General features: G+C 29.1%; 3 protein-coding genes across 10 annotated transcripts in view; 1 reads left to right on the plus strand and 2 right to left on the minus strand.

Annotated features, from left to right (window-relative positions):
- Window positions 1-909: 909 nt before the first annotated feature.
- On the minus strand, window positions 910-9,564 carry LOC124957048 (tyramine beta-hydroxylase). 4 transcript variants are annotated; one of them, XM_047513663.1, is made up of 11 exons: window positions 8,950-9,564; window positions 4,139-4,263; window positions 3,453-3,606; window positions 3,231-3,377; window positions 2,851-3,098; window positions 2,599-2,752; window positions 2,251-2,514; window positions 1,931-2,161; window positions 1,730-1,858; window positions 1,485-1,659; window positions 911-1,369 (listed from the first exon to the last, which is right to left on the minus strand). In XM_047513663.1, exons 3-11 carry the CDS (start codon window positions 3,594-3,596, stop codon window positions 1,224-1,226), a joined length of 1,638 nt encoding a protein of 545 aa, XP_047369619.1. In that variant the 5' UTR covers window positions 3,597-3,606; window positions 4,139-4,263; window positions 8,950-9,564; the 3' UTR covers window positions 911-1,223. The 4 variants fall into 4 exon arrangements, with proteins under 4 accessions (XP_047369618.1, XP_047369619.1, XP_047369620.1 ...); XM_047513662.1 differs by lacking the exons at window positions 4,139-4,263; window positions 8,950-9,564 and adding an exon at window positions 3,801-4,113 and having other exon boundaries at window positions 910-1,369; XM_047513664.1 differs by lacking the exon at window positions 4,139-4,263.
- LOC124957045 (putative phospholipase B-like lamina ancestor) lies at window positions 6,764-15,139 on the plus strand. 5 transcript variants are annotated; one of them, XR_007103429.1, is made up of 7 exons: window positions 6,764-6,969; window positions 11,092-11,357; window positions 12,116-12,265; window positions 12,682-12,928; window positions 13,063-13,322; window positions 13,579-14,778; window positions 14,896-15,139. XR_007103429.1 is itself a non-coding variant. In XM_047513659.1 (7 exons), the coding sequence occupies exons 2-7, from the start codon at window positions 11,248-11,250 to the stop codon at window positions 14,642-14,644; spliced, it is 1,686 nt and encodes a 561-aa protein (XP_047369615.1). In that variant the 5' UTR covers window positions 6,764-6,969; window positions 11,092-11,247; the 3' UTR covers window positions 14,645-15,139. The 5 variants fall into 5 exon arrangements, 3 of the variants coding, with proteins under 3 accessions (XP_047369615.1, XP_047369613.1, XP_047369614.1); XR_007103430.1 differs by having other exon boundaries at window positions 13,579-14,761; XM_047513659.1 differs by having other exon boundaries at window positions 13,579-13,819; window positions 13,967-15,139.
- Window positions 15,140-17,729: 2,590 nt separating this feature from the next.
- The window catches only part of LOC124957051 (BUB3-interacting and GLEBS motif-containing protein ZNF207), a 10,736-nt gene continuing 9,418 nt past the window's right edge, over window positions 17,730-19,047 (minus strand). The window contains exon 7 of the transcript XR_007103431.1: window positions 17,730-17,818. The gene's annotated coding sequence lies outside the window, so the exon portion shown is untranslated. The remainder of the gene's footprint in view (window positions 17,819-19,047) is intronic.

Consider the following 19,047-nt stretch of genomic DNA (forward strand, 5'->3'; position numbering starts at 1 on the left):
ATTCATATGAAATGTAAAGACGAGTTTCTGCTATTATTATTATTATTATTATTATTATTATTATTATTATTATTATTAATATTATTATTATTAATATTATTATTATTATTATTATGTTATTATTATGTTATTATTCTATGGTAAATGATAAATGATTCCGACGAACACAGTATTTGCTATAAAGTTCGATCAAGCTAGCATTGACGATGTACTGCCAAAAAAAAAAAAAAAAAGCAAAAAAAAAAAGGAAAGAGATAAGAAATATTAAGAAAAAATTGAACAAATGCTTATAAACTTATGGAAATTTAGAAACTTTTCTATCGATATAATTATTATTCATTTTTATTATTATTAAATAGATTCAAGAGATACGACCACTTTTGTATTTAGATCAAAGAATTTATTTCACACGAATGCTTGTACTACTCGTATACACATCCTCATTTATCAAAGTTTACTGAAGAAATGAAAATAAAGAATAAAGATACAGCAGTTTTGTATATTGAATTTTTTTTTTTTTTTTTATTGTTTTTTTTTCTCTTTTCTTTTCTACGATATATCAAGAAATATTCAGCTATTATATTACGAGAATAAAAATTTTTAGTTCGTTTATCATCAAACGTTCTAGTTTATTTGCAGTCATTTGTTTGTTGAATATATTTAATGATCTTTTAGATATATAAGTTTCTGTTCGAAATGTAAATAGACGAATTAAATAAATCAATGCATTTTTATTTCAAAAATAAAAAAAAATAAAGAAAATGAGGTATGGTAAAAGAATATTCAATTTATGTTAAAAAAAAAAAAAAAAAGAAGAAAAAAGAAAGGAAAAAAAGAATATATTGTCCTTCATTTACAATGAATAGTAAAACAATTTATAATGACTATTTTTGAATTAAATATTTGATTTATTTGCTTACATAAATTATTTTTTTTATATTAAATTATATAAATTATATAAATTATAAAATATATAATATGACATCAAAATTGAAAAAGAGAGAAAAAAAGAAGTAGTAATATATTCTACTTCATTAACGATCAATAATTGTGTATTATAGAATTTTGTGACTTTTTTTTTGATTTTTTTTTTTTTTTTTTTTTTTTTTTTTTTTTTTTTTTTTACTTTTTTACTAGATATTTGATTTTTTTTCTCTCACATCAAATTGAAATAATTTATTATTACTATTAAAAGAGAAATACTACACCTAAGTTAACATAGATTACATTGAATCCATAACATCTGTTCTAAATGAGAAATCAAAGCAATCTCTAGCAGGTGGTGGTAAAGGTAATCTGATAGGAGTTGTGGCTATGTTATCCCACAGACCAGGTAATCGAGACCCATCAGATCCATTGCATTGCATTCCTTCAAATATAAAATTATTATTGACATACTTATGAATTTAGGATACATTAAGAATGTAATAAGTTATGAATGTATTATAAAAAAAAAAAAAGAGATAGAGAGAAATAAAAGAAACCTAAAGGAGCAGCCTGGTAAACATCATGAAGAGCTTCAACGCGAACTTTGGTCCATTCGATGCTTTTATAATTATCTGATATTCCCTTTTCTATACTCGTATTTTGATTTTCCCATTCTCTCATATAACGAAAATATGTTCTCAGTGCGTCGTCGCTAATAGCACTTTTACATACCTGTTAGAAATGATATTTCAATAAATTTTCTAATTTTAATATTAACATCTGTAAAATTAAATCGATTTACCTCTAAACGTGTATTAGGATAATAATGTATATAATTAATGCACATTTCATCTGATATAGCAAAACCACCCAATGTAATATTATCCCTTTGCATAGTATTATACGTACAGGTTGTTATCAAAGAATCACCCTATCAACGATATAAGATATATAAATAAAACCAGCAATGGTAATTTAAAACGAACAGACGATCATTACTTACGGGTAGAATCGTAACGGGTTTAGGAAGTAATCTGATTTCTTGGAAATGTGTTGAATAATGATTATCATAATTCAAAAGAGGTAATTCTTTACCGTCTCTAAAATGACGAGTTAATACTTTGGTGCCAGTTAAATGTGTATGTAATTGAGAACCAAATACATATATTCCACTTTGGGGTAAACCAACTCCTGTACATTCTGTTATACAATGCCCGGATAAAATGAATGATTCCTACAATAAATCATTTTTATTTGAAAAAATTAATACAATTATAATCCATTGTTTTATTTCTACACAAAAAAAAAAAAAAAATCTGCTACCTGTTGGGGTGGTATAGCCATTTTATCTGTATATTCCAATCCCAATTCGATCACTCCGGCATCATACTTTCTCAAACTTTTCGTGAAAATAAAACGAATTCCCGAGGAATCTGTTTTACCAGCTTGAAGTTCAGGATTATTATAATGAATTTCTAACATGATGTGTTGATTAAAATCTTTACCACCGATAGGCAAACCAGCTTCTTCTGGATATACAAAGGCATCTGCTCCCATAGCCCAAGCTGCCAGTACCTTCTTACATATCTTATTACGAATTGACAATATTTTATTTCAATGATATATTATATAATTAATGTAATTTTATCATTTGTTCATTATCGACAATACCTGAGTTTTTTCCGGTCGATCAATACTATCGCAGGGTCCTTCGTATATCGGTACTTCTAAATCAACTGGGCCAGCACAATGGAAGACCTCAATATGATGAACTAAATGTTCATTACCCGTTTGAATTACTGGACCAAATTGTAAAATATGATGCCTATCGGATAAATAATAATAATAATAATAATAATAATATCGAATTTAATTTGTAAAATATGTCAAAGTAATTTATGAAATTTATTAAAACAAATTTACTTTTGTTTTAAAGGGGATGGTAATTTGAATACACGGCACCAATATGTTGTCTCATTGTTCGGTACTTTAACACCTTTTACATTAATATCGAATTGCCAGGCGTTCGATGGGAATTTAGGTTTTTTGTGAGTAATCCGAAGCAATTCTGTTCTAGCCATGCCAGAAGTTTTAGAATCAATTACTTTTAATCCTGCTAAAGAAGTTAATGGACCTCGACCCTTTAGCCATACGATATGGGTGGTGCCTCTCTATTGAAAAAAAATATTTCAAATCATTTCGCGAATAATTTTTCTTCTTTCCTTTCTTTTTTCTTTTCTCTTTTCTTTTTTTTTTCTTCTTTTTCTAAACACGTTAAACGTAATGTTAAGTAAAATTTTTACCTCAATAATGTAATCGTATTCATCGCAAGTATCAAACTTTCTTGTGAATGTAAATTTGATCAGATTATTTCTTCTTTTCCATGCGAAATTTTCACAATTTTGTTGCTTATCGAGAATTAATTTTCCTTCTATGTCGGACCAAGCATCCTGATAATTTTTTTATAATAATTTCGCAATTATAAAATTCGTTTAGAAAAATATTATATATATATATATATATACCTGTAATTGAGTTTGTTGATGCCAATCGGTCCATAATATACAATAATCAGCGAGTTTGAATTCCCCATAATTCGAAAAACCAACAGCGAACCACGTATTCTGATCACCGGTGTAATGGATCTCTACTTTCACCAATTTGCTCATTAAATCCACTCTAAAAAAAGAATTCAATTGAATTTTTCCACGTGATGTCAACGCTTCTAAAAAAAAAAGAAGAAGAAAAGGAAAAAAAGAATCTATACAATAAAAAATCATATTGATACTACCTACGATCCTATTCGAATTTAACCAAAAAACGTGTCCATAGTAAAGATAATAAAAATTAATCATTTTACTATTATATTATACCTCCAATGAAAAGTAGCCTCAGATCCTAATGGAATCGTATGAACATCATTTAAATTATCATTTACTTTAACAGAATGTGTCTGGTGTACGGATAAAACTACGACGATATTTAAAATTATCGATAAGAATAATAATAACGAATTCAAAAATAACATGGCCGACAATGTTGTTTCATTAAATTAAATATTATTAAAAATTATGACTTTTTTGTTGATATCTTTTTTATGACAGACAATTCGAAATAATTTAAGCTATACTTGAGATATAGTATTTAAGACCAGTTTCGTTTTTCGTGGATGAAATCATACTGACGATTCCATCGCATCCAGTTTTCTTACGTTGAACTTTTGGCGCGGATTTGTGACGGTGCGCACGCTCCGCTCGATCATCGCGCTATCTGCCGAGCTATTAACGAACTTGGACAGTCAATCGTGACGTCATAGGTTTCCTTTAAATTCCACCGCTAGATTTGAACGACAAATTTTATTGTAATATAATCGATAATATATATCATATATATCTATATATAACAATGTAAAATTATATTATTAAAATATGTAGTGCTAAATATACGTATATATATATATATATTATCTGTTAGCTGTGTTCCTGATTCCTGCTTTTCCTAGATCAGATTACGTAAATAACATTTCTACGAAGTTAGATTAACCGCGATATCGATTTTTAATTATTCATTAATTAATAAAAAATTATTACGAGGATTGAATATATACGGAAAAAAAGATTATATATATACAATATATATATATATATATATATATATATATATATATATATATATATATTTATATTTATTTATTTATTTCCTAATTGTAATCGATATATGTTAAATAAGTGTGACGAATCAAGTTTTACTTCAAGAACAAGATTGTTTTTTTCAATATTCTTTTTTGTTTGTTCTCATTTGTAATTAACATTCTCAACGTCGTAGTATAATCAATTAGAGGTTTAACACGAAGCTTATAATTTACGATATTACAGAGAGATATGATACGCAAATGGAAATCGATTTAATATTTATAGAATATAAATGTTGCTTATTATGTGTATTTACATATTAAATGTGTTAATTACACGTCATTTTAAAACGAATGGATTCTTGTTATTAAGCATTAAGTGGAATCCATATATATATATATAGAGAGAAAGAGAGAGAGAGAGAGAGAGAGAGAAAGAGGAGAAGAAAGAAAGCAAAAAGAAAATCATTCACATATTTTTTTTTATTGGAAGAATCGAAAAAATGTTGAAAGAGTCCAATAAAAATGTCTTAATAATAGAATACCAGAAAGGGAGCCATATTGCATTCCCTTCCATTTGAGAGAAGCATACCGTTTGGTAGAACATAATGAAGAAATTCCATAGAAATTATTCCACGCATAGAGAGAACTCTCTTCGACTGACCTTTATCGTACAGATATTATTAATGCGAAGAAATATTACGTGATCGTATTAAAACTAGATTGATATTAGCAATTCTAACTTAAGAATTTCTTCATTACAAAATATATATATATATATTCTTCTTTTTAATTCGTTAATCTTCTTTGTCCCGCAACGACAAATAATAACAACGTCAGGAGGAAAAAAAAATTGTTGTAATGTACAAGACCATATATTACATATATATATATATATATAAAATATGAAAGAAAATATATTTTTCTAAATTTCAAAATAATAGTATTTATTTTTTATTTTATTTTAATTTTTTTTTTAGATCTTGGTATTATTCAAAAGCCCAACTACATTTATTTTTTTCATAGAAATTCGTCTTTTTCTTAATTGATTAATACGGTTGCTCTCTCTCTCTCTCTCTCTCTCTCTCCTAGGTTTATACTTGCAAAAGGAATGAATGATTTTCTATTTGAATAAGAGAACCTTTAATTACTTTTCATATAAAAAATATGAAAGGAAAAGTTTATGAAGAAACAATATATAGAATATTTTATAGTATTAATAATAAGTAGAGTAACGAATTATTTTATATGATAGATCTTTTATATTATATATATGAATGATTAACAAGTTATTAATGGAATTTCGTATAAACAATATATAAATATATAAGCATGTATTTGTAAACACACATATATATATATATATATATATGTTTTTTGTACGATAGATCTAAATTGATTGTTTATATCATTATATTTACATCCGTTAATTGCTTTTGTATAAATAATGTGAATCTATATGAAAACGTGCATATTTTATACAATACATTTACATTAATTCTACGTACTAAATAACATACATATATATATATATATATATATATATTTGTATGTGTGTATGTGTATTTCTTTTTAATTGCTTCGTATTTTCTTTTTTTTCTCAAGGAACTCATTCAGATCGTTGGCATCGTCTGTGAGAAAGATGATATCTCATGTTCTAGCTTAACGAACCTCGATTGAATATAATTGACAGTTTTAATCCTTTTAATAAGCTCGCTCGTTCGTCTGAAGGCGCCGTCATAATCACCCAAGTTAGTAGAGCTATCGTTAAAAATAAAACTAAAGAAAAAGAATATTTATACGAAAAGGTACGAACATTCTTTTTGTTCTTTTCTTTCTTCGAAATTAAAATAAATATGACGAATAATTTGAGAATTTGGAAGAAAAATCATTGATAATTAAGGAAACTGACGAAAGATATAAACCTAACGTTAAGAATTATTTTATATTCGTGAGAGAAAGATGGAGAAAAAAGAAAAAAGAAAAAAAGGAAGAAAAGGAGAAATGTAAGAAGAATAAAACTTCCCGTCATCAGTCACCGCCAACACCGACACGTCTGAAACTCCGTCAGGCCTACGTTGCCGAGTGACAAAGTGGAAGGGGAAAGGAAGGCTTGGGAGTGGAACGTGGTGGTGGGGATAAGAAGACGTCGAGCGCGTTTGGAATGGTGGGGGAAACGGAAGTAGTGGGGGTAATCAGCAGGCACGTTGCCCTTGGGACGCGCAGTGCCAGTCGGGAACACCGAGTACTCGCGTTAGGACTTCAGTGTCGGAGCAACTGGTCCATCGTGTCTTATAAAGACCGCGAGAATATACACGCACGTGGTGAGGAATGTAATCTCCATGAGAATCACCGAACCTCTTCCCGTCTACGCAGCGCCAAAGATCTCAAGAGACATATTAACATCTACGGTATGTATTAGAAAAATAAAAAGTAAAAAGAAAAAAAAGAAAGGTCGGGAGGAATACATATATATATATATAAAATAATTTTCTTATTAAGGAGACTCGGGTGGACCGTATCCACCCACCGTATCGGCGGGACACGTATCGTTTCTAGACGCGTCGGATTCTTTCGTACGATGATTCGCGACAATTCCGATGATTTTCCTTGACGATATTAAAATACTGTCTCTTTTTTGTTTGTCCTTTTATTTTTATTGAATTTCGAAAACGTGACTTGCAAAACGTAACATAGCTCTTGAATATCGCATGGATTTGGATAAAGTACGGGGATTGGAATTTCTCTCTTTTTCTTTTTTTTTTCTTTTTTTTTTTTATATAACGTACAAGATTTCAATTGATTATAATTTTATAATGATATTGATATGAATAATTGTACGATCAACGTGATTGTAACTATTATCGATTAATCGGCCCGATCGAATGATCCAAACGGCCTTAGATCTAGACATAGTCGATGGGAACGATCAATATTATACGTATTACAAGAACGAAACTTTCAACATTCGCACAAGCGTTTTCCAATCATGTGTGTTCTCTATTCCAATTATTATTTATTTACAATAATTGTATATATACTTTGAAAATTTTTACGTATATGGATCAAAGCGTTTACATATGTGTGTGTGTGAGAATCGATCTAACGTTCAAATAGGATCGATTCAATATGTTCTCTGAAATGAGATCTTAAAAATAAAGAAAAAAAAAAAAGAACATTAAATTGTTTAAAGTGTAATGAAATTTATCGATCGAACTATTCGAAGAAACCTATCTTTTGTTATCTAAAATATTGTTTTGTATTTTTTATTTTATATATATATATATACAATCAAATTAAAATTATATATATGAAATCAATCTAATCTTTATAAAAAAAAAAAAAAAAAAAAAAAAAAAAAAAAAAAAAAAAAATAATAACCTTGATCGACGGAATCAAGCTAACGCTAGCATAGATCATTAAATAATATAACAATTAGATGTTGTTTATAGTCGATACACGTACAAAAATTATCGATAGATGAATCATTATGGTTGAACGATCATTGAAAATACAGACGTAAATATATGCATGTATATATATATATTTTATTTTAATATATATATATATATATGTACACGAATGTTTCGTTAGATTTTCAGAATGAAAAATAATTCACGTTTATATCGGAACATTACAAATAAAATAAAAAAAAAAAAAGTTAAACGCATATTAAAATATATAATTTGAAATTTTCCACAAATTGCCAAGTAAAAGTTGATAAAATTGATCAGCAACTCTAAGACGACACGTTTGTTTACAACAAGCGATAAGTTAGTTGACATAACGGCGTCTGCTTTTACAAAGTGTTGTTAATTACCCTCTCTCTTCTAAACATATCTGGTTATATGTTAACATCTAATTATTATCAGTGACAGCGATAAAAAAGATATGTATGCGTTTATAATTTCGAACAATGAAATGAATTACCTGTAAAAATTTATCACCCTTTGTTTCTTATAATCCTGAAACTCTTTCCCGTATTTACATCAAGATTATGTGACATTAAAAAATTACTCAATCACTAATTCACTATTACTATAGTATACTATATACTATATATTTAGTATATAGTATATACTATAGTATACATATGTAACTAATATTTTCTAATAATATATTATATTTCAATATTGTATAGTTGTACTAGTATAATATTAATTATACAATAATTCTATGTATTATACTAGTATTAATAATATAATAAATATTATATATATGTATTATATATAAGTAATATTTAATATAATATTTACACTAATATAAATTATGCATATAATAACTATGAAAAAACTTTAGGTACGAATTGACAATGATTTTTTTAAAAGTAATACGACGTTATACTAAAAAGCCTAAAGACTAATATAAACATTGAAATAATAAATTCATACGTCTTTTGTAGAAAGTAATTTTTCAATAGTTTATTTTTCTCCGAGTTCTACGAAGTAGCACGCTTTTGGTAAATTTGTTATCTTCATTGCAGTGACATACATATATCTCTCTCTTTCTCTCTCTCTCTCTCTCTCTCTCTCTCTCTTTCTCTCTCTCTCTCTCTCTCTCTCTCTCTCTCTCTCTCTTTCTCTCTCTCTCTCTCTCTCTCTTTCTCTTGTTGAAAGTTGTTGTATAATAAACGACTTTGACGTAGCAAGCGAGTTTGTGTCGACCAGATCGAATCACTTGATTTTGCCAAGAACTTAAGAACTTGCACTCCTGGCTCAGTTCCCACAGATTGTTTCTTGCGTATACGGATACGAATGCTTCGTGAATCTTCTAGCTTCAGTCTTTTTTTCGTCCTCGAATAAAGCCCGACAAGTATTCGACACTACACGGTCTTTGCGGTCGAAAAGAAGAAACCTATAAAGAGGCTTTAAAGATATGCGCAAACAACTGTTAAGTCTTCTTTTATTTATTTGGTCAAGTAAGGAAAACTACAAATCTTTTTATTAATGCCTGAAATATAAATATGCAATTTTTTTTTTTTTTTTTTTTTTTTTTTTTTTTTTTTTTTTTTTTAAGATTCTCCACCTATAAAAATATTCTATCTTTGCTTATTAATATATATATATATTATTAAAAAGTTAATTATTATTAAATGCAAATATTAATGGCGAATAATAACATTTTTATATGTAGAAGACTATACAGGAGAAAAAAAAAAAATATATATATATATAAAGAAAAAGGGACTGAAAAGATGAATCAACATTATCGAGTATCAATGACTAACATACGTCTTGCGCAATCTTGCGAATAGTTATCATTCACGTCTGAAACTAGTGCAGTTTTGTGTCGTGTATGTAATTGAAAACAAGTTAAACTAATCATTCGAAAATGACGAGGCTAATTTAAAGTAATTTTTCTATCAACAATATGTATTTTAATTGTAAAATTCAGTTTAAAGAAAATTTTTTTTTTGCAAGCGCAAAATATTATATGGTGAATTATTTTGAAAGAACGGATTTCACGTGACGTTCACGTGAAAAGAAAATAATCTTGCGTTAGATAAGACATTTGCCCCAAAAGTGACTTCTTCAGCCATTAAACAAAGTAAGAGAAAGAGAAAGAGAGAGATAAAAAGAGAGAGAGAGAGAGAGAGAGAGAGAGAGAGAGAGAGAGAGAAAAGGAAAAAAAGAAAGATTAAATTAATATTGGTCACCACGCGATGTATACATGTGACTTGTAACTTATATCTATCCAATTAGCTGATGCCAATATCACCGCGAGTGGGTATTAGCCTTAACCTTTGCCTTCAATTCGCAAGTTTCTAATTCCGACACATTTTTCTCTCTTCAATCTTTTTGTTAGTCACAAGTCTATGTATATAAATCTCCTGTACTAAGATAACTTTGAGAGAGAGAGAGAGAGAGAGAGAGAGAGAGAGAGAACCGGAATGATGCCAGAAGAAAAGTGCAAGCTCATTGATACCGGTATACCTGTTACAGGAATGCCGACTGTCAATGTGTAATACATATTTTTATCATAAATTTTTTTAAATATATTTAAAAAAATATTTTTTAATAGATTTATATGTACATATATTTTTTTTATATATGTATATATAAACTTGAAACTTTTGAAACTTTTAATGTCTAATATGTTTTTTAATTATAATTTATCCAAATATAATTTTCAAGAGTGCATTCTACAGAGAGTTAATTTTTATATATGTACATATTACATATATATATATATATATATATATATGTTTTTTTTTCTATTTATTATACATATTATACTCGTTATAAAAAATGCCAAGGATAAATCGTTTAACACGTTATTAATTATAATTTATTCTAACGAATACTTTCGAAGAGTGCGCATTCTGAAGAAGAAAGAAAGATAAATTTTTATATTAAATATATATTATTATATTAACATATCGTACTTATGTACGTACGCTTATTTACGTAGATTCGACTAAATTTCATATTCGGCTTTTCATTATTTCTTTTTCATTTATTCATTCATTTATTTATTTATTTTTTTATTTAATTCCTCCCTCCCCTTTTCCCTCTCCATTTGATTTATTCCAGTGAAAAGAGGATACGCGCGTACCGGCAACTTCTAAGAGTAGCGTTAGAAGAGGCCACGGAGCAGGCTTCTGTAATCGATGGGTTGAGAACGCGAAACTCGTGCCTTCCACCTTTTTCTTTTCTTCGTTACCAAGGTGCTTAGCTTACCGATGAGCCATGCTGAAGGTAGTGGGCGCTTCTTGGCTGCAAACACGCATCTCCACGTACATTCTTGTCGCCGTTGCTCTTCTTGGCATCGGCGCAATCATACTCGGTGAATTTGGACAGTAAGTTTCTCTTAATAAATTTTCATTAATTTTCTTCAAAAAAAAAAAAAAAAAAAAATGTATGTACATGCTTATTGAATAATATTGGTTTATTAACAATTAAAAGTTATCATTCATGAAATTTCACCTCATCCTCATCTCCACGCCCTCCTCCCCCCCCCATCCTAGAAGAACAAAAAATTATTTTCAATAATCGTAAAAATTAATTTTAACTTTCCCATATATCTAAATATCGTAATAATTAGAAAAGTTATTCATTGAATTTCATCATCCGTCTTAATGATTTTTAAAATAAAATAAAAAATATTGTTACAAGATCTCATTCAAGATAATGATTTACCACAATTTTTTTTTTCTTTTTGCTTTTTTTTCCTTAATGATTAAGCCTCATCGTTCGTTCGTATTATCATTCAATTCGTATCGATGAATGGCTTAGCAAAGACATTCAAATTGACGCGATAAGCGTAAATCGATATTTGTAGTGAAAAAAAAAAAAAAAAAAAAAAAAAAAAAAAAAAAAAAAAAGAAAAGAAAAGGAAAAAGGAAATATTCTCGGTTGAGTAATTGCTTGGTTGTGTAATTCGAGCAGAACCTTTTAAAACCGCTGACCTTTTCGAAATCTGAAATATCGAAGAATAAAGAATTCGTATATCGCACAAGAAACTATAAGATATATTCGATTTCATTCAACTCTCCCTTTTTCTCTCTCTCTCTCTCTCTCCCTCGGGATATAAATGATTATATTCTTTAACTTACAGCGTTGAGAAGGATGGAACTTATTCAGCAACTGTGTCGTGGAATCGTAAGGGAGGATACCGTATTGACTTTTGGGGCCAAGGCAATGATCTTACTTCTATTCCATTAAATGCCGCACGTGCATATTACAAAACTGGAATTTTAGAAAATGGGTTCGTTTGAAATTTTCTTCTCGTACAGACTCTTCGTCAAAGAGTTCTTAGGCCTAAGTATAGTTTTAGAATTTCTGAAAAAAAAAAAGAAGAAAAAATTTAATAAATAAACAAGCCTAAAAAGTCGAATAAAAGAGTAATAGATTATTAAAATCATCTAGAAATTTTTGGTCCGTCCTTTTATTGGAATATTTCTAATTGTTATCAAACTCTTTATATGTATCAAAATATAGGAAAATTATATTTCTATTTATATATTGGTATTGTTTAAATATATCATAAATGTTGATCACAAAATTTGATTGATTGAAGAAAAATTATAAGATGAAATCAATAACGCCCTAAATAATAATAATAATAATGTCTTGATGGATTATAATACCATTTTGAAAAAATTCAATGAAATTTTTCAACAGGTGGTCCATCATTGAAATTGAAACATCCGTAAAATATCCGGATACAGTACAAGCATATGCAGCAGGTCTTTTGGAGGGTAGTTTAACGTGGCAATTGATACATCATCATTGGTACAACACTATCAATGTAATATGCGATAAGAATCCAGTCGAATGCCGGAAATTACGACATTATCTTCGCGAGAATGCAGCTATAATACGCGAACGAGCTGATTTGTTAGAATCTAAGGACTCGTTTTGGCATATGGTGTGTAATTTCCATAAGAAATAATCCCCTTAGAAGGTTTCATTGACATTCAAATATTTCCCATGGTTTTCTTTTTTTTTTTCCCCCATAGTTATTCGTATACTATAATAATTCGACATCATTTTGTCAACAAGGTACGCTTGTTTTATGCACAATTGGACGGTTTGGAAGATGGTTGGCGTTTTGCAGTTCGTCGAAGTCGTCAATCAGCGGAATTACAATCGGAAGATTTTCTTTGGTTGGCAATGGCTTCTGATTTATTAGATATCGATTCGACAATAATCAATAATGGATCGAATATATCAATCGGTGAAAAGGGCATGATTTTTCTTAAAGCACTTAACAGAGAAAATAAGGAACCTCTGATTGCTATTGGGCACAATACTGCTGCACCGTAAGTAGGCATTTTCTAATTCATCTAGCTGTAATTATTGAAAAGAAAAAAAAAATGAATGAGTAAAGATATTGATAATCCTTTCACGGTTTTATGCAGACGAGGATTAAAAAGATAGAGAAGTAGGTATATATATACATATATATATATAAATAATTTAAAGATCCTCTAACAAAGTATCTGATCGATGAATGAAAAAATTTGCCTAATTTTCTTTCCTTTTCCTTTCTTTTTCCTTTTTTTTTTTTTTTTACAGATATGCCAAAATGTTAAGACTCTTGAAAAGATATAAATTCAATTATCATATATTGCCCACATCAAAGAACGTAGCTCGAATACCAAGTCGATCGATCATCATGTCCTCTTATCCTGGAGCATTATCCTCGCACGATGAGTTTTATTTAATGACAACTGAAAATCGAGAATTGATAGTTGCTGGTATACCATTGTCAGTATCGACGCGCAATCCGTGGAACTTTGTCAATCTGGAAGATCAAGTAAGTTGTGTGAGAACTACTAACGTATTTAGAATACATATATATCATACATATATATATATATATATATATATATATATATATATATGTATGTATGTATATGTTAGCATTAGAAAATACACAATTCGGTATATTAATTCCAATCAGGTAATGTCGTCAATCAAAATAATGGCAGCAAATCGTTTGGCAACCGATAGTAAATCATGGTCTAAAATATTGGCATTTGAAAATGGTGGTAATTCGATGCATCAATGGATCACATTTGAGCCAAGATCCAAGAATGTTTGGTTCATAGAACAGTTAGGAAGTATCACTCACGTTGCTGATTACTCAAAAGATTTCACCGAGACCGGCGTTCTACTTAGTATCGGTTTACCACATTTCCAAGATATAAAGAAGGCAGCTGGTCCTATCAACGAGAATGATCTTATAATGAGGAGACATTATTTGATGCGTTTGCAAGAGAACATTACAATCATGGAACATGTCAGGGAGTTCATGCGAGGTTACAACATCGGCCAAGAAGAGAGATCTATTGTAGAGAATTCTAATGAAAGTTTTCATTTAAATTTATCACAAATCCGAACTTACAGAGGTGACTTGGAGAAACCGCCATTACCATTTGGTGTCATCGATAATAAAATAATAGCGGCTGACGTTAATGGACTCGAGATCTTTGAGGCAACTTCCGGTCCTGCTCGTTTCAACGAATTAACTTCTTCAGCCTTCCAATGGTCTCGATCTTTTCCAAATATTTCACACGTCATGGGTCAACCGGACATCTTTGACTTCGACAGCGTTATACCTTTGTGGGTTTGGATTTAACGCAACGAAAATATGGCAAGCGAGAGAGAAAGAGAGGAAAAATAAAGAAAGAAGGAAATAAAGAGAGAATGTAGAAAGAAGAATCGGAAACTTTGCAATCTCTCTCGTTGCTTTTAGGTATCAAGTAAAATTAAGTTCGTTCAAAATATTAGATGTTCCTTTCTTCTTTCATTCATATCCGATTAATCTTTTTATCTAATTCGTGTTTTTTTTTCTCTTTCTTTTTTTGTTTCTTCCCCGTCAATCTACAGATATCTAAATCTTCTTCCACGAACACTGCCACGATTCAACCACGGCGAAAATAATAAATTATGTGCGTTCTTAAACAACAATGAATCTTCGTTAAGTATTTATTCTCATGTGCTGCCCCTCTTCGTTCTTATTGCTTTAACATCTGGCTCATATGTCAGCTACCTTTGGTAAACTTTTTAATGAAATAAATGAATCAATAAAGGAATCAATAAAAAAAAAATAAAAAAACAAAAAAAAAAAAAAGAAAAATTGGATAAAAATCGTTTGTGCATATCCTTGGTTTAATCCATAATGATCCATATATATATATATATAATCCTTTTATATATATATATATATATATATAATCCTTAAACTATCGATGGATAAAATGGACTTGGAGAGAGATGATTTAATAGGATATTAATAGATCAATGAAACTGGCTGAAAGTGATCTGCAATCAAAGTGAGTTTTTCTATCTTTTTCGGATTTATCTAATCAATTTATATATGTATTTAAACGATCAAAAATTTTTTTCTAAAAGAACTATTTACATTGATCGCAGAACAACTCGTCCATTTCTTTTATATTGCGAACAATCTTCATTTATTTATTAAACTCAATTGAGATACACGTTCGAAGTGTCACCTCTCGTGTTTTTTTTAATTTTTTATTTTTATTTCTTTTTTTTTCTTTTTTTTTTCCTTTTTTAATATATATATATTTTTTCAATTTTGTTTTATTTCTTTTTATTTTTTTTCTTTTTTTTTATATTCTTTTTTAAATATTTCTTAGACTTTTTTCTTTTTTTTTTTTTTTTTTTTTTTTCTCTTCGACATTCTGTCCGTTCTGCTCGTGCGCAGTCGGCTGAAAACAACAATGCTGTAGAAGAGTAGATACTACTTCTAGAGTATTTGCGGACGATCCGTACAAAGATAAAGTGCATTTTTATGCATTACGAACGTTCATCAAGATCTTTTGAAACAATCTAAGAAAAAGTTAAAGATGAATATATTACGTTTGTAAAAATCTAGGATCGATATAATCAAATTTATATAAGATATATTACATATATATATATATATATATATATATATATATTTATATATTTATATTTATATAGAAAAGAAAAAAGAAAAAAGAAGGAAGAAAAAGATACAATCGAAATAAAAAAAAATAAAAAAAATTATAGAAATAAATTATTTTACGTCGAAGTACTTATCTTTAATTGAATATTAACATAAAAAGTGTTTTGCTTCGTTATTTAATTGATGTATATATATATATATATATATATACTCCTGTCAAATAATATTATTTATCGCACTTTAAATTCGTACAGGACCGGACCGTATGGATAAGAATATTAGGATGACAAAGAGGCACCGTGTTACCGGTTTCTTCGAGCAAAGCGATCCCCCTCGAGCGAATCGTGCATCCGCTATCACCAAGTGTAAAGACATTATTAGCGAAATAGGGAATAGGAAAATGTAAGGGGTCCTTGCGTAACGTAAGATACATAACGTATCGATATAACACACAGAGCCAGCTAAGCATTCTACGAACGATGGAATATTCGATCGAACGGGTTATTCCGTTTTTATTTTTACTTTTATTTATTTTTTCTTTTTCTTTTTTTTTAAATTATATATATATATATCTTTTTTTTTTCTTTCCATTACCATCATAGTGAATTACAAATAAGAATTAGAGTTACAACAGTATCATGATGTTATTTCATCGAACACGTCCGATAACAAATATAATAGATAATCAGACATGATCAATGAATGACAATTTAAAATAAATTAATGAGGAAACCCGTTCCGTATCGATATTCCAAACGATCGATTCGGTTAATACGATTTACCCGTGACTCATTACCTATTACGATTAATAATATTGTTTCTCGGTCCAGCCACGCGCCCATAGCACCGAGGACCACAGAATTCCCAGATTTTATTTCTGCCCAGTGATGTGATCATCATTTTTCTTTTATTCGTATAATTTCTCATCGTCTTTGATCGTCCTATCTTCGGGTGATGAGCAACACGAATATCACAGAATATTATATACATATAATATATATATATATATATATATATAATTCATTCATGTGTTGCTAGTAAATAAATTGTATATTAGTGATAACTATCTGTTGTATAGTTTCACATTGTTACGATCATAAATAGAAATTTTTCGGCTTATAAAATTGGGAAGATGATGGGTACCTCGAGACCAGAGCGGTAGGTCCAAACAATCGCCTGCCTTGAGGCAAGGGACCATTAAGGTCCAACAGCGGTGAGAGCTGTGATTGGTTGAAACAATATGTGGCTGTCGCCCGCCATTCTGGGATGAAACGAAACGAATTTTTTACTTTTTTATTTCTTTTTTTTTTTATCATCTCACCCTCTCGCCCCATAAAAAAGAAAAAAGAAGAAAGAAATAAAATTTAAGAGAAGGTATGGAAAAGAACACGAAAAAAAAAAAAAAGATCCCGGCAAATTTCGCATTAAAAATTTAGGCTGATTTTAGAAAAACATACACAAATATAAAACCATGAAAAAAAAGAAATAAAAAAAAAAAAAAGAAAAAGAAAAAATTGAAATAAAACGGAAAAGAATGAAATAATAATAATAATAGTAATAGTAACAATAATAATAATAATAGTAATAGTAATAGTAATAGTAATAGTAATAATAATAATAATAATAATAATAATAATAATAATAATGATGATGATGATGATGATAATAATAATAAAGAGATAAGATATTTGAAAAATAACATAATGGATCTCTCCCAGAAAAGCAGACTATGCCCAAATTTTTTTAGAGCTTTCCACAGAACATCTTTATTCGGAACAGTCTATAATATGACACTCAATAAATAACAGAACTTCTACATGTCCAAAATTCTGCCATCAGATTGTCCTGCCGAATCTAAAAAAAAAAAAAAAAAAGAAAGAAAGAAAAAAAAGAACAAAAAAGAAGAAAAATAGAAAGAAAGAAGGAAAGAAAAAGAAAAAAAAGAATCGGCGTGGACGTCATGCCGGTGTGAAAAACGCCGCGCGTCCCAAATTCGAAGGGGTCCTTTCGCAAGAACACTTCGAATTATTAATTTGTTTAATAAATCATCAATAATGAATTATCATAATTGCCGCACATGACTCTCGATCCTTTTGAACACACGTAATGCATCATCATTATCGTGAAGAAGAAGAAGAAGAAGAAGAAGAAGAAGAAGAAGAAGTAGAAGAAGAAGAAGAAGAAGAAGAAGAAGAAGAAGAAGAAGAAGAAGAAGAAATAGAGAAAATAGAAGAAGTAGAATTAGAAGTAGAAATAGAAAAGCAGAAGAAGAAGAAGAAAGTTGAGAAGGGGTGAGGGGGGGCATCCGACATTAATTCGGCAGGACAATCCCTGAAAAATAAAGTATATAATAACAGTGTATTATAGATTTAGGTACGTACACGTGTTGTACACGGCGCGGATATGCAGTTTCGAATTTGTTTTAGTCGGAGTACTATAGCTGAGAAAACTCAAAGTTGAAAAAGAGAGACAAATAGGGTGCCTACTGACGAATTAATTAACTCAACCAACAAAGATAAAGGATATCAAAAAACTAATGCTGATAGATCATTATAAAAGCGCACAAATATTACTCTTCGCAATTCTTTTCAAAATCCAAGATATACATACATATATACATATATATATATATATATATATATATATATATTTCTATCAATGAATTTTTACCGTATAATTCAAATCTTATTTCAAATTTAATTAACATTCCAAATTGATTTATCTCTGTCTTTTTTTTTTTTATTTTTCCTTTCTTTTAGTATCTATCTCACTCTCACTCTCACTCTTTCTTTCTTTCTCTTTCTCTCTCTCCCATTTACACATGAATTTCGGCAGCAGCTCCTCTTGCACCGTCTTCATCACGCTTTCGCGATACGTAAACCGTGCCGACTTCGTTTCTGAAAGCAGCAAATGTATAAAAAATTCGAAATTCGATGGGAAAAGAGTTTTCCCAAAAAATTATGTATATGTATATCTATATACATATATATATATGTATATAAATATATATGTTTAGGCGCGCTCGCGCGCATGTGTGTGTAAATGTTTTTATTATAAACACGTCATTTTTATTTTTTGTTATC

The sequence above is a fragment of the Vespa velutina genome, chromosome 24, assembly GCF_912470025.1.
Source record: "Vespa velutina chromosome 24, iVesVel2.1, whole genome shotgun sequence".
NCBI lineage: Eukaryota > Metazoa > Arthropoda > Insecta > Hymenoptera > Vespidae > Vespa > Vespa velutina.